At 43.0% G+C, this 13,764-nt stretch overlaps 1 protein-coding gene across 1 annotated transcript in view; it reads right to left on the bottom strand.

Annotated features, from left to right (window-relative positions):
• The window catches only part of RASSF5 (Ras association domain family member 5), a 76,358-nt gene extending 70,111 nt beyond the window's left edge, over window positions 1–6,247 (bottom strand). Inside the window, exon 1 of the mRNA XM_072137430.1 lies at window positions 5,384–6,247. Within this exon, the coding sequence (XP_071993531.1) occupies window positions 5,384–5,537 (154 nt within the window). The 5' untranslated portion in view covers window positions 5,538–6,247. The remainder of the gene's footprint in view (window positions 1–5,383) is intronic.
• Window positions 6,248–13,764: the final 7,517 nt, after the last annotated feature.

Here is a 13,764-nt window from a genome sequence, read left to right as displayed (position 1 = left end):
CTCTATCTTTTTGCGAGTGTGCGGCTGTGTGCCGCTGTTTTCTATTGAGTTAATTCTCCCCCCACCCCGGTCAACTCCTCCTCCTCTCAAGTCCCCGCAGGGTGGGCATACCGCCGTGTGCATGCACCCTTAGAACTATGTGCCCCAGTGTTGCCTTATAGTACTAGGGTAAGTAGCATTTGCCTGTTCTATTTAAGTACTTACCCTCCTGGTGGCTACCTTACACTACCAGTCTTAGAAGTATGTGCCCCAGTGTTACATTATAATACTAGGGTTAGTAGCATTTGCATCAGTGTTATCTTACACTACCAGTCTTAGAACAATTTGTATCAGTTGCTTCTAGAACCAATACTTTTCACACGTCCCCACCCTGCACCAGTGAGTTGTTGAAAAATCAGTTGTGTGCTACAAAATGCCATTAGTACTGCTCCTTACACTCTCCTGAGAGCCAGAGTGGTCATTGCACCACACTCTTCTTACATCTTCCTATATATACCTTTCAATAGGTGCCTGATGAAGGTCTGATTTGTTAAGTCAAAAACGTTGCTACACTTATTGCACCTGAATATATAACAATATTGCTTCAATCTTTTTTACTAAGGAGTGACAATTTTTTTTATACATGAATGAGTATGTTGTGGTATTCTAATTGTGCATCCAACCTAGTGGTGACTGGGGCTGAGGAAGGGAGAGCTTCAATGGATCCAATTCTGCCACCACCCGAGATTACTGGACAACGCTCCCTGCTCTGTTTTCTCTTCAAAACATAAAAATCTTTTCTTTTTATTAAAGAAATAGTGGAGGAATTGTTCTTTGAAGAACATAGAGCTGGTACTCACTTGGATCTCAGCTCACCTGAAGAGAACTGTTAAAGCCTTGAGAAGAACTCATCTGGGAAGTCTTATGGATGCTAAGCAAGCCTGACCAGAAGATTCTCACCTTCTCATCTTGCATTTATATTGTGTTTTGAAATGCATTACAACAACTGAAAAGAGTTCATTTGCCTACTTAAATAGCTATTAACATTTGTATTAACAAAATACAATTTGAACACATTGTTAACACATACGTTAACAATTTGTTAGCTCGTGCATTTTGTAAATGCAAATGTTAACAGCAATGTAATTAGACAAATCTACTCTTCTCATCTGTTGTGATGCATTTCAATACGCAATGTAAACACAATGGGGCACAATTACAAAGAAAGTAGGATACAGCACAAAAAGTGCTCTGCCTGTGTATACTGCTAGGGGCACCAGATTAATTAAGAATGTGCCCCAGGAATCATGAATCTGGCGTTTCCTTCCACTGGGCCGACAGAGTTCACCAACTTTTTTGTGGTGTAACTTTAATTCAGGGCATTTTAAATCTGGTGCATGGTCCAACTGAGCACCAGAACACCCCCTAATTTGTGTTGCATGGTGCCTAGTGCAGCTGCGCCACAAAACGATTGTGTGCAACAAATTTGTGGTGCAGACACTAGAAAGAAAGTGCAAAGTTCGACAGAAAACTGGCACAAAGCCCTTAGTGTGAAAGCTCCCGCACAGTAGCAATGACCTCTTCAAGCAAAGCCACCGGAAGCAAGAAACATAAAAAAGCCAAGAACATCATGAAGAAGAAAAAGGAAGATGAACCCCCAGGCACCAGCAGCTGCTTCAACCCCGAAGCCTCCTCTTCCAAGCAACAGCAACCACCTGCAGCTACAAAGGCCAGACAGGAGCCCCAAAGCTCCTGCCCTACATGGTGGGGCTGCAGCTGAAGGAGGGAGACAGAAGGGTGCCAGACATGACAAAAGAAGTGTTCTGCAAGATGCTGATGGACAAGGGGTTCAAAGCTTGTGAAAACTTTGGTATTCAGGCCATGGTCAACGGAATCTTCTATGTGACCTTCATCTCCGTGAACGTATGATGAAGATATTGAGAAGCGATAAAAGCAGCGGTACCAGACTCTCCCTTCTCCAACTTTGTCGGCAAGTGTTTGCTTCAGATGGAAGAGAGATAAATCACTGTGTGGAACTTGTGGACCTCCGGGAGCGACATCCACACTTTCCTCAAGAGGTTTTGCATAGTAGTGAAGGAGCCCACAAAGATCCTGAACTGGTACGGCCTCTGGATAGGCAAGTGGTCAGCCACCATCTTGCTGACCCCAGTTTCGGAAGCCAAAGACGGACTCAAGCTCCTGTCCCAGTCATTCATGCTGAATGAAACTCCTATGGTCTAATTTATTATCTGGACATGCCGCAGACCTGACATAAATGGGACACCCCTGCCTCCAATTGTGCTTAAGTTGAAAATGTTGTTTCTTTCAGGACATAGAGTGTGCACTAGCAGCGACAGGTCCCTGTGCGATGGCAATGATGTCAGCAGTTATTAAAAATGAAAACAAAAACTTACTAGATGTACTTTTCCTAAATTCCTACTGATCCAAACAATAGGAAATACCTAATTTTGACAATTTCATTGCATTTGGAACTTTTTTCAGCTTCTTGCTACGTTGCATGGATTATGTAAAAGGTATCATAATTCTGCTCCGATCCTAACTGGCCGCCTGTGACAACATTGTCCCATATGCCTCCCTGTGCAACCGGAGCCACCCTGCAGTCCCACTTACCTTCCCTGGCCGCAGTGTTCTCCACAGTCCCTGTGCTCCAGCATGTGCTTCCCTGTCTACAATTGCTCAGTAAGATTTTAGGGGCGAGCGCGCTGATAATTGGCGGTGGCCGGCCACCTGCCCTGATAAATTCATCACATTTTTTCTATTCATTTGAAGTACAATGTGTGACGAGGAAACAATCTCAAAATATCCTGGATATGTTAAAGCGTTACAAATGTATAACCTCCTATAATGACACAGCAAAGTTATAAAAAATCAGGCCTGGTCCTAAAGCCTGGAGGGGTTAAAAAGGCCTTTGTTCCACATATTAGAGCAGTAAATTTCTAACGCACACACCTCAAGTATTAGCCGTAGATATTGTTTCAAATTAAAATAAATGCTTTTTATTTACTGCTGAGACTTAAAAGAGTTAATCCCTGTGTGAGAGGAATCTATTGCTGCCTCAGTATCTGGCATAGCTCACCCTATATAAATGTTTTCCATCTATATGGCTGGCATGTTGCCATAGTAACAGTGGGCATAAAAACCTTTCCAGAAGCACCCAAGATTCCCTTCTGCAATGATGGCAGACGCAGTGTTGCGGAGTTGCTATGGAAACACTGATGCATCATTACAAGTGAATGTTTAAATATTCTATTAATATCTGACAACTTCTATATTAAAACAATAAATGGAATAATAAAACACATGATAACAGTTCTTCTTGAAGATCATCAAAAAGGTTATTATAATGTGGGATTGGAAAATAAAGTGATTTTTGTATCTTTAAATTGAGGAAACAGTCTGATTCATCGATCTCCATCTGTAACTGAGCCCTGCACAGGAGCTTGTGACCTTCCTTCTGGTGTTACACAAGTCATTGATTATCCTAACTACTTAGAAGCTGCTGGGAGCGCACCTCATATATAACCCTTTCACTGCAGGGGTTATTGCAGTATACTGTATATATGTAATAGAGATGAGCAGAATAGCTCTTGGTCCAGGGGCAAATGCTTTAGAGAACAGATGGAAACTTTGTGCTGACTGAATGTGACATCATAGTCTGTATTGAATCAAAGGCCAATTTAGCAGTCACCTGAGATAACTGTGACCCCCAGGAGATGTGGCACTGGCTGCGATAATGAATGTACCATAGATGCAACCCCTGTAATTGGTAATGGTTCCACCAGAATGAGGATGGAACTAAGACTAGTCCTATGTGTTGTCTTTATTAAAGGGGTTTTCCCACAAAACAAGATCCTATCCACAGCTTAGGGCCTACCTTGCTTATCCATGGGGGTCCCAGTGACAAGATGTACACCAGTCAGACCCCTAATTGTTCGCCGAGATGAGCAGAGCAGCAGCATGTTGCTCGGAGAGCAAAGACTGGGGTACATAGGACACCATCAGACCCCCATTCTCGTAATCTGTGGAGGGCTCATCACTGAGACCCCCAATGATCTGCAATTTAGGCCCTATCCTGTGGTTAGGGCCTAACTTGCTTCATGGGACAAGCCCTTTAAGTAGTTGTTACTAGTTGGTCCCACAACACAGAGTTATACCTCATTTCTAGAACGAATTAAGGGAGAACAGCACAACATAGACCTATAAGATGCTATGTTATTTTATGGGAAGTATAAGTATTTATGAAAATAGGCTTGATGAGAGAGATAACAGATCCTCTTTAAACTTCTAATTATTGAGCGCAATTGTGCTAAAACCTAAGGAACTAAGGTAAAATGAGTCAATTTAAGGCTACATTCACATGGACGTATGAAAACGGCCATATCTGTACCGTTTTTTTACAGGTTACATACGGCCACATTCATTTCAATGGACAATACGTCCAACCATTTATATTTCTGTTTTTTACACTGTAGCGTACCGTACCATATACTGGCCGTATAAAAATATAGAGCATGTCCTATTTTCTCCCGTATTTCAGTTCCGTATGCCCTAGAAGTCTATGGGGACGTATAAAATATGGGTTAAATACGTGCTGCATACGGATGAAAAAAGTCACGTAGATACGGGCTCATACGGCCCGTAAATACAGGACTGGAGAATTCATACTGTCATGTGAATGTAGCCTAACAATGGTCATTTCACATGAAACCAGAGTGGCCTCTATTTTATTAATTTTATTGGGATTATTGACATGAGGTTCAAAAAATATTTTATATATTATCCATACAATATCTCACAAATTTCAGGTTTTGAAAAATATAGGAGTTTAATAGAAACTTTTCAAGAGCTGGCATTGTGTTTTTCCACTTCAGGTTTAATGTTGCTTTGTATGAGACCAATGTATAGAACAATATATTCTAAAGTGGTTTCTTCACAGCATTTCCTGACCTCTGTCCCATTTTTTATATTTTAGGAACACACATATGCATGGTCCAATATGATACAAGACTAATATAAATTCTTAAATAGATATTCATTTGTGGTGTCATAGTTAGGCTTTCCTAAACCTGGAGCAATATTTCAGTCATGTATATAAATACCATGGCTGAGACAGGCTAGCATAGTGGTGCCCAGCAAAGCATTTGGAAGGTTATAAGAGACTCTTCTACTCTTACCGTTATCTATGTAACATTAATTTAATGTTTGTTTAATCTATGTAACATTTATTTAAGATAATTGACATTCCATAAAAATGTTGTAAATTAATGCTATGTTTAAAACTAAAAACTATTTGGCCACTTAACATGTAGTGGACATCACTTCTCCTAGCAGAAATAACTGCAAGCCACAGGACCTCTCATAATTCCATACATAACAAACATACCTCTTACTAGCAGTAGCTCATGGCTGGGTGTTGGGAGAAGCTGAAAGCCTTCCGACCATGACTTTGACTTTGGGAAATGCCGGAAAAGGCTACGGATTTTCTTTGACACAACTCCAAAACATGCCGTTGTGGTCTCCGTCCTCCGGTGTGCCATTCCCGTTCAGTCTTGTTCATTGAGGTCAAACTCCACAGGAATAATGAGAAAAGCAGGTGATCTCTCTTTGTACATCACCATTATAGTGCCTTAATGGAAGAATCTATCGGCAGCTTTGACAGTCCACACAAAACTGCTACACAATTAGCAGGAAGTATTTTCCAAAGAAAACAGAAGGCGTTGATCACAGCAGAGCACGCGAAAGACTTCATATAGAAATAAAAGTGTTGCTTTCCTTCACATTACAAGACTGCGGTGCAAAGGAATGGTTTTTGATTAAGGAGTTTTTCTTTGCTCCCTGTCGCCACAATGAATAGGTAAATAGGAATGAAATTCCATCTGACAACAGCTTCTGGGCTGCACTGGCTTATAGACAGATTTCTCAGCCAAGGATTCGCATCCGTCTTCTCTGTAACAGCTCTTGGAAAAAAAAAAACTTTCTATTTCTGTAAGATAAGATTAAAAGCCAGAGTGGCTGAGACTGTAACCTAAAACCTTGCAGTGTTACACAGGGACCAGTGTGTCGACTCTCCTCTCCCTTTCCCTATGTCAAATATCTGCCGATTTTCAATCAGTTCAGTCCTGTAACCCCTTAGTAGTGTGAGGAGACAGTCAGTCACTTACTGTACCACCCATAGCGCCAAGATAAGTTTTCTGCCAACACTCACATCATGCAATGTGAGTACCTCATTGTCAGCTCCTAAAATAAAAGACTGGTGCTTACATTATACATAATGGTTCTCAGTGTGGGGTTTTTTAGGAGCTTTAAGATGGAACCTTTCTGTAAGAGCCTTTATCAATATTGTGCTATGGAAACTAACATCAGTGAAGTGGAAGGATTGACAACAACAGGGGTGGGATTCAGAGGCTCCCTACTAAAAAGGATACCTAGTAAGTATAACACAAGGGAATTCATTTTTTTTTTGTGGTGCCTCCAGTTTTTCACCCAATTCTGGGTATTTTTGAGCTGCTGATTCCGATATTCCATTTCTCTCTAGTAGCTCCAGTTTATGAGATGTTGAGGCAATGAGTACCTTGTTGATTATGGCTCTTATCGCTGATTACTGTTGGATAGAGATGAGTGGATCTGACTAATAAGTTAGTGTTCGGCCACATGACACAGACATATTGCCAGTCTGGCGGCCAAACTGCCCATCCATCAGATTGACTCCCCTAGCTACTAACCATGGCTATGATTGGCCATTGCCAGTAGCTAGGGGCATTATTTTTCTGGCCTGCGCTACATCTCTAAGCAATAAAGTGCTATTTTACTAAGGAGGATCCCCCTTCTCTACATTACTGTGGGGAAATGCTGGGCTTTGTTGCTGAAGTGGGCTTTCATGCTAACTAAACTAATGAGGGAGTCACGGGTATAATTGGGGAAAATAAAATATAACTTTTAATAAACACATGTTAAAAAACTCTCCAATGTATGCATCAGTGTGTACTAAGATAAGGATAATGACAACGTAACACACCGTTACATCTGATAATAAAAGAGGACTATCATGGCTCAGAGAGTGCACTATGCATTATTTGTTAGCAGATGCAAATTTTCTCAGTGGCCATTCAGCAGGTAGATATGTGGCGTATTGACAATGTCCTTATTGCCTTATATTCAATTTGTACCCGGTAAGGCAATCGGAAATTATTCCCTGCTTGTGGAGTAGTCCTTTGTGCTACATTCATTTATGCCCTAACTTCTCATCTCTCCAACTCTACGCGTTTCACCCCTGATGTTGGGGCTCATCAGGACAACCTTAGAGGATGAGGTTAATTAGAGTGGATTCTTATATCCTACATTCATTCAGGACACAAAAAAATAATAAAGAGAGCACTGGCGTCCTGATGGTGGGCGCCAGCGTGTGATAGTCGTAGCCGCCGGCGCGGCGGGTCCGCTGGAATATAAGTCCAGGAGGCTCCGCCTTGTGGGCCGGGCGCATTGCGCCATTGGAGGCACGAACCTGATCGCGGCCAATGAGGTGAATGGGAGGTACGTATGATGTCATAAGTCCGCCCATTAGTTCGTGATAGGTTGCCCAGATAGTGACGATAGGCAATCCAAACTCCGCCCCTTCTGATATACGAACGCTGTAAGGCCGCCCATACGGTCATGGTAGGATGCTACAGTGGTGGGCGGTACCAGGCCGCCCCTATGATCGTGATAGGGTGCCCCAGCGGTGGGCGGTGACCATAACAGCTGTCCATTCGGAGCGTGGACGGCTGTCATTGGTTTGGTCAAAACGATACCTCTGGATCGCGGATAGGATGGAATACACAGGGTAAGTATTATGATATATAGGGACCAATGTTCTGGTAACCATAACCAGAGTCGTAGGGTCCCCTATATCCTTGTAGGAATACTCACAGGTCGGCTCAGAGATTGAAACTTGGGCCGGCATTAGTACGATTTATGTACAGGTCAATTGCACAAAAATACCGAGCAGTAAACAACCATAATAAAGTACACTGTCTGGGATAAAAAATCCCTTTATGATAACTCTAAAATGATGAACACATATGGGGTTAGCTTATATGAATGGCGCGAACGAGATATTGTCATTTAAACCTTCCGGTTTCACGCACTTCATTTGGAAAATCCATTGGGATTCCTTTCTTAAGATGTTGTTATTCCAATCCCCTCTTCTTGGGGGTGGTCGAATTTTCTCGATGCCCTGAAATTTAAGGGCATCAAGGTTGCCCCCATGGTGTTTGTGAACATGAGTGGCCAAAGGTCTGTCCTCCTCTCTCCTGATGTTTCCAATGTGGTCCAGGATTCTAACCCTGAATTCTTTTATGGTCTTCCCCACATAGTTGAGAGGGCATGGACAGGTGGCCAGATAAACAGCCCCCATAGTGCGGCAGTTGATGAATTCACGGTTCTGGTAGGAAACCCCAGTTGATACACTACAGAAGGACTTGCTTTGATTGATGTGTTTGCATGCCCTGCAGTCTCCACACCTATAGGTCCCTTTGATCCTATTTTTGTGGAGCCAGGTGTTATCTGATGCGATCGGTGCCAGATGGCTGTGGACTAAACGATCGCCTAGATTTTTGCCTCTTCTGTAGGTAATCAGAGGATCCCCCAGAATTTTTGAAGTATGTTTTTTACTTCCGGGGCCTTGTCATCAAACGTTCCAATAAGTCTAATCTTGTTATCTCCATCCTCCTTTCGCCTAGGGATCAACAGAGATGTTCTGTCCAGACCCCTCGCGTGGCATTTAGCCTCATCCAGCACATTTTTTGGGTACCCCCTTTTCAGAAATCGGTTCTTTAAATCCCTTGCCTTCAGGTCAAAATCAGGTTGGGAGGAGCAGTTCCTTCTTATGCGCAGGAACTGTCCTTTGGGAATACCTCTTTTAAGTGTTGGTGGGTGATAACTCTGCCACATTAAGAGGTTATTAGACACCGTTGGTTTACGGAATACTGAGGTTTCAAGGCCTCCATCTCCTTTGATGGTTATAAGGAGGTCCAGAAATGAGATAGTCTCAGATTGAATTTCGGAGGTTAATCTGATGCCCAGATTATTCTCATTGAGGGTATTCACAAACGTAAAAAAAGATTCTTTTGTGTCCATCCATAGGAGTAGGACGTCGTCTATGAATCTAATCCATAGACCAATTTTTGACGTCCAAGCCTCCATTTCTTCCGCGAAGACGAAACGCTCCTCCCACCAGCCCAGGAACAAGTTGGCATACGTGGGGGCCATTGGGCTCCCCATTGCAGTGCCCCTGAGCTGGTGGAAGAAACGTCCGTCAAACAGAAAATAATTGTGTTCTAGTATAAAAATCAGGAGGTCCATGATAAGCTGATTGTGATTCGCCAGATGTGAGCCCCTGGTGGAGAGAAAATATCTCACTCCTGTACAGCCCTTATCGTGTGGGATGGTGCTGTACAGGGCTTCTACATCCAGGCTGGCCAAAAATGTTCCCTGGGGGACCGTGATGTCCTCTAGTCTCCTCAGGACATCCATCGTGTCTCTCACATACGATGGGAGTGCTAAAACAAATGGGCGCAGGATCTTATCCACATAGATAGAGATACCCTGGGTCAGGCTGTTGCCTGAAACTATAGGGTGTCCTTTTAGAGGGGGAGAGCCCTTATGCACCTTAGGTAAACAAAAAAAGGTGGCAATAGTTGGATATTTGGGTAATAAAAAATCAAATTCCTGTTTGTTGATCAGGTATATTTCCAGGGCCGTGGACAAGATCTTGCGCAATTGTACTGCAAACATCTGTGTGGGGTCCTGCTGCAGTATCCTATAGCACTCATTATCCAACAGGATAGAATGGCACATCAGCTTATAGTCGTTCCTCTCCATCAAGACCACATTCCCCCCTTTATCTGATGCTTTTATTATGATGGAATGATCATTTTCCAGGGACAGGAGGGCATGTATCTGGTTACGGTCAAGGTTCGATCTTGACCTATCAGAACCCGATATGGCACTAATTTCCTTCATGACTAACTCCTCAAAGATGTCAATCGTACTTGTATCAAACACTGGGGGGTTGGCTCTACTTTTGTTTCTAAGGTCCGTGAATGGGCCTTCTCCAGGTGTTCTTTGTCCCTCATCCCAGAGTTCTTCCAACGTTCTGAGGTTTGTTAAGTCTGATTCTTCTATGCCTAGGGTTCTACAGGTCTTGCGGTCGTTGATGGCCATGAACTTAGCCCATCGTAATTTACGAGTGAAAAGGGCCACATCTTTTACCCATGTAAACTGATCGAATCTACATGTGGGTACAAAGGATAGCCCCTTGGCCAACAGTTGTAATTCGTATGTGGAGAGTGAGCGTTTAGAGAGGTTTATAATCTGTAGATCATCCCCCATGTTGATGGTCTTTACAGATGCTTCCTCCTGATTTTGCTGTCTAACAATAGTATGATCGGTGGGATTTGAGATAGTTATCTCTGCGGTGGTAGTTGGTCCTTGCGTTCTCGCAAGAGATATTGGGTGATGGGGGGGACCTGGGACAAAAAAAGCTGTTCACTACTCTGTGTCCCTGTTGCCCCTCTCCCTCTCCCTCTTGCTCTGCCCCTACCACCTCTATTACGAGCCCCTCCTCTCGGAGTTCCCCTTTGTTTGTTTCTATTGTCACTCCTTTGTTTGCTGTTAGATCTTTCAGTGTCAGATAGGTCGTATTCTGATGCTGAATTCTCCGATTCGGAGACCGATTGGGCCAGGGTCACTGAGTCATATGCTCTATTCTCTTTGAAGTCTGCTATGTCCCTTAGATATTGGAAATGTTTGCGATTTTTTATAAAGTTGGTATACTTCTCAATATCTGATTGCAGACTTTCTCGTTTCTCAAATTCACTATCAGGGGAGAAGGATCTAGCATTAGAGATGGCCTCTTTTAAGCGTAATGCATGCTTCTCCAAGGCCACTTTCTCTTCCTCTAATAGAAATCCAATTAGTCTAAGGGAGCTATCTGTGACTTCCTTTTCCCATTTGGTGACCAAAGAGGGATTCCTAAGTCGTTTGGCTGGCAATATTGGGTTGCGAAGACCTCTAGGGACGATTTTGTTATTTAAATAGTTAGTCAATCCTTGAATCTCCCACCAAGACCTAGTATATTCTTTGTATACAGTAGTGAGATGTTTGAAAGCACCTTTGATAGAGGTTGGTGTTGTGTTGACTGGTAATTCTGTTTCAGAAAACACATTCTTGGCTTCATTCAGCCACTGCTCGGTATTTATGTCACTTGACAGAAACCCTGCCATATATATAATACTAAGATTTTGCTTAAAGGAAAATGAAATACAAATCACTGAGGAGTTGAGTTGGGTATGTCCCAAAAATACAATTTCTAGAGAGGGAGTCACGGGTATAATTGGGGAAAATAAAATATAACTTTTAATAAACACATGTTAAAAAACTCTCCAATGTATGCATCAGTGTGTACTAAGATAAGGATAATGACAACGTAACACACCGTTACATCTGATAATAAAAGAGGACTATCATGGCTCAGAGAGTGCACTCTGCATAATTTGTTAGCAGATGCAAATTTTCTCAGTGGCCATTCAGCAGGTAGATATGTGGCGTATTGACAATGTCCTTATTGCCTTATATTCAATTTGTACCCGGTAAGGCACTATCGGAAATTATTCCCTGCTTGTGGAGTAGCCCTTTGTGCTACATTCATTTATGCCCTAACTTCTCATCTCTCCACCTCTACGCGTTTCACCCCTGATGTTGGGGCTCGTCAGGAGAACCGTAGAGGATGAGGTTAATTAGAGTGGATTCTTATATCCTACATTCATTCAGGACACAAAAAAATAATAAAGAGAGCACTGGCGTCCTGATGGTGGGCGCCAGCGTGTGATAGTCGTAGCCGCCGGCGCGGCGGGTCCGCTGGAATATAAGTCCAGGAGGCTCCGCCTTGTGGGCCGGGCGCATTGCGTCATTGGAGGCACGAACCTGATCGCAGCCAATGAAGTGAATGGGAGGTACGTATGATGTCATAAGTCCGCCCATTAGTTCGTGATAGGTTGCCCAGATAGTGACGATAGGCAATCCAAACTCCGCCCCTTCTGATATACGAACGCTGTAAGGCCGCCCATACGGTCATGGTAGGATGCTACAGTGGTGGGCGGTACCCGGCCGCCCCTATGATCGTGATAGGGCGCCCCAGCGGTGAGCGGTGACCATAACAGCTGTCCATTCGGAGAGTGGACAGCTGTCATTGGTTTGGTCAAAACGATACCTCTGGATCGCGGATAGGATGGAATACACAGGGTAAGTATTATGATATATAGGGACCAATGTTCTGGTAACCATAACCAGAGTCGTAGGGTCTCCTATATCCTTGTAGGAATACTCACAGGTCGGCTCAGAGATTGAAACTTGGGCCGGCATTAGTACGATTTATGTACAGGTCAATTGCACAAAAATACCGAGCAGTAAACAACCATAATAAAGTACACTGTCTGGGATAAAAAATCCTTTTATGATAACTCTAAAATGATGGACACATATGGGGTTAGCTTATATGAATGGCGCGAACGAGATATTGTCATTTAAACCTTCCGGTTTCACGCACTTCATTCGGAAAATCCATTGGGATTCCTTTCTTAAGATGTTGGGTATTTTTGAGCTGCTGATTCCGATATTCCATTTCTCTCTAGCAGCTCCAGTTTATGAGATGTTGAGGCAATGAGTACCTTGTTGATTATGGCTCTTATCGCTGATTACTGTTGGATAGAGATGAGTGGATCTGACGAATAAGTTAGTGTTCGGCCACATGACACAGACATATTGCCAGTCTGGCGGCCAAACTGCCCATCCATCAGATTGACTCCCCTAGCTACTAACCATGGCTATGATTGGCCATGGCTAGTAGCTAGGGGCATTATTTTTCTGGCCTGTGCTACATCTCTAAGCAATAAAGTGCTATTTTACTAAGGAGGATCCCCCTTCTCTACATTACTGTGGGGAAATGCTGGGCTTTGTTGCTGAAGTGGGCTTTCATGCTAACTAAACTAATGAGGAAGTTCTAAATATTTACCCATATATACTCGAGTATAAGCCGACCCAGATCTTGTTACAGTGAGCTCAGCAGATTTTTGTGGCAGGTAACCTTTAAAAAAGCATCAGAAAAGCAAGTGTACGAGCTTGGTGGCGAGTATGCATTGATCTGAAGTGTGTGCAGTGTCCTAAGTGGGATTTAGGTTTAAGGGAAGGAGTACTTTTTGGATCCAGCAACAAATAGATAAGTGCATCTACATTTTTATTTCCTGATATTCATTGTGTGAGTTTTATTGCAACCAAGTAGATCTGAAGGTATTTTACTTGCATAATCTGTACATTGTGTGTGGGGTATAGGGAGGCATTCACCTTGCTTATCTGGACAGTATAGCACAGTTGCTGCCTAATTAATAGTGGGGTGTGGCTATCTAATTAGCAGCCTTTATATACTTCTGTGGTCAGTTTGTTTGGTGGTTTGCAGCCAGATCTTGTTGCAGTGAGCTCAGCAGATTTTTGTGGCAGATAACCTTTAAAAAAAAGCATCAGAAAAGCGGGTGTACATTGATCCGAAGTGTGTGCACTTGGGGGGACTTAGGTTTAAGGGACTTAAGTTTGAGGGACTTTAGCAGGTAACTGCTGTATTTTGTGTTACTTTGACTGGAAATTCTTCTTTTCCTGCATATTTCTATTTCAATGGACTCCATAAGTGGCATTGCTACACAGTGTACATCCTGTGCCATGTATGCTTTCCTTTAA

The sequence above is a fragment of the Engystomops pustulosus genome, chromosome 2 (assembly GCF_040894005.1).
Source record: "Engystomops pustulosus chromosome 2, aEngPut4.maternal, whole genome shotgun sequence".
Classification (NCBI taxonomy): domain Eukaryota; kingdom Metazoa; phylum Chordata; class Amphibia; order Anura; family Leptodactylidae; genus Engystomops; species Engystomops pustulosus.
The sequence above is the reverse complement of the archived record's forward strand: the minus strand, read 5'-3'. Positions and strand labels throughout refer to the sequence as shown.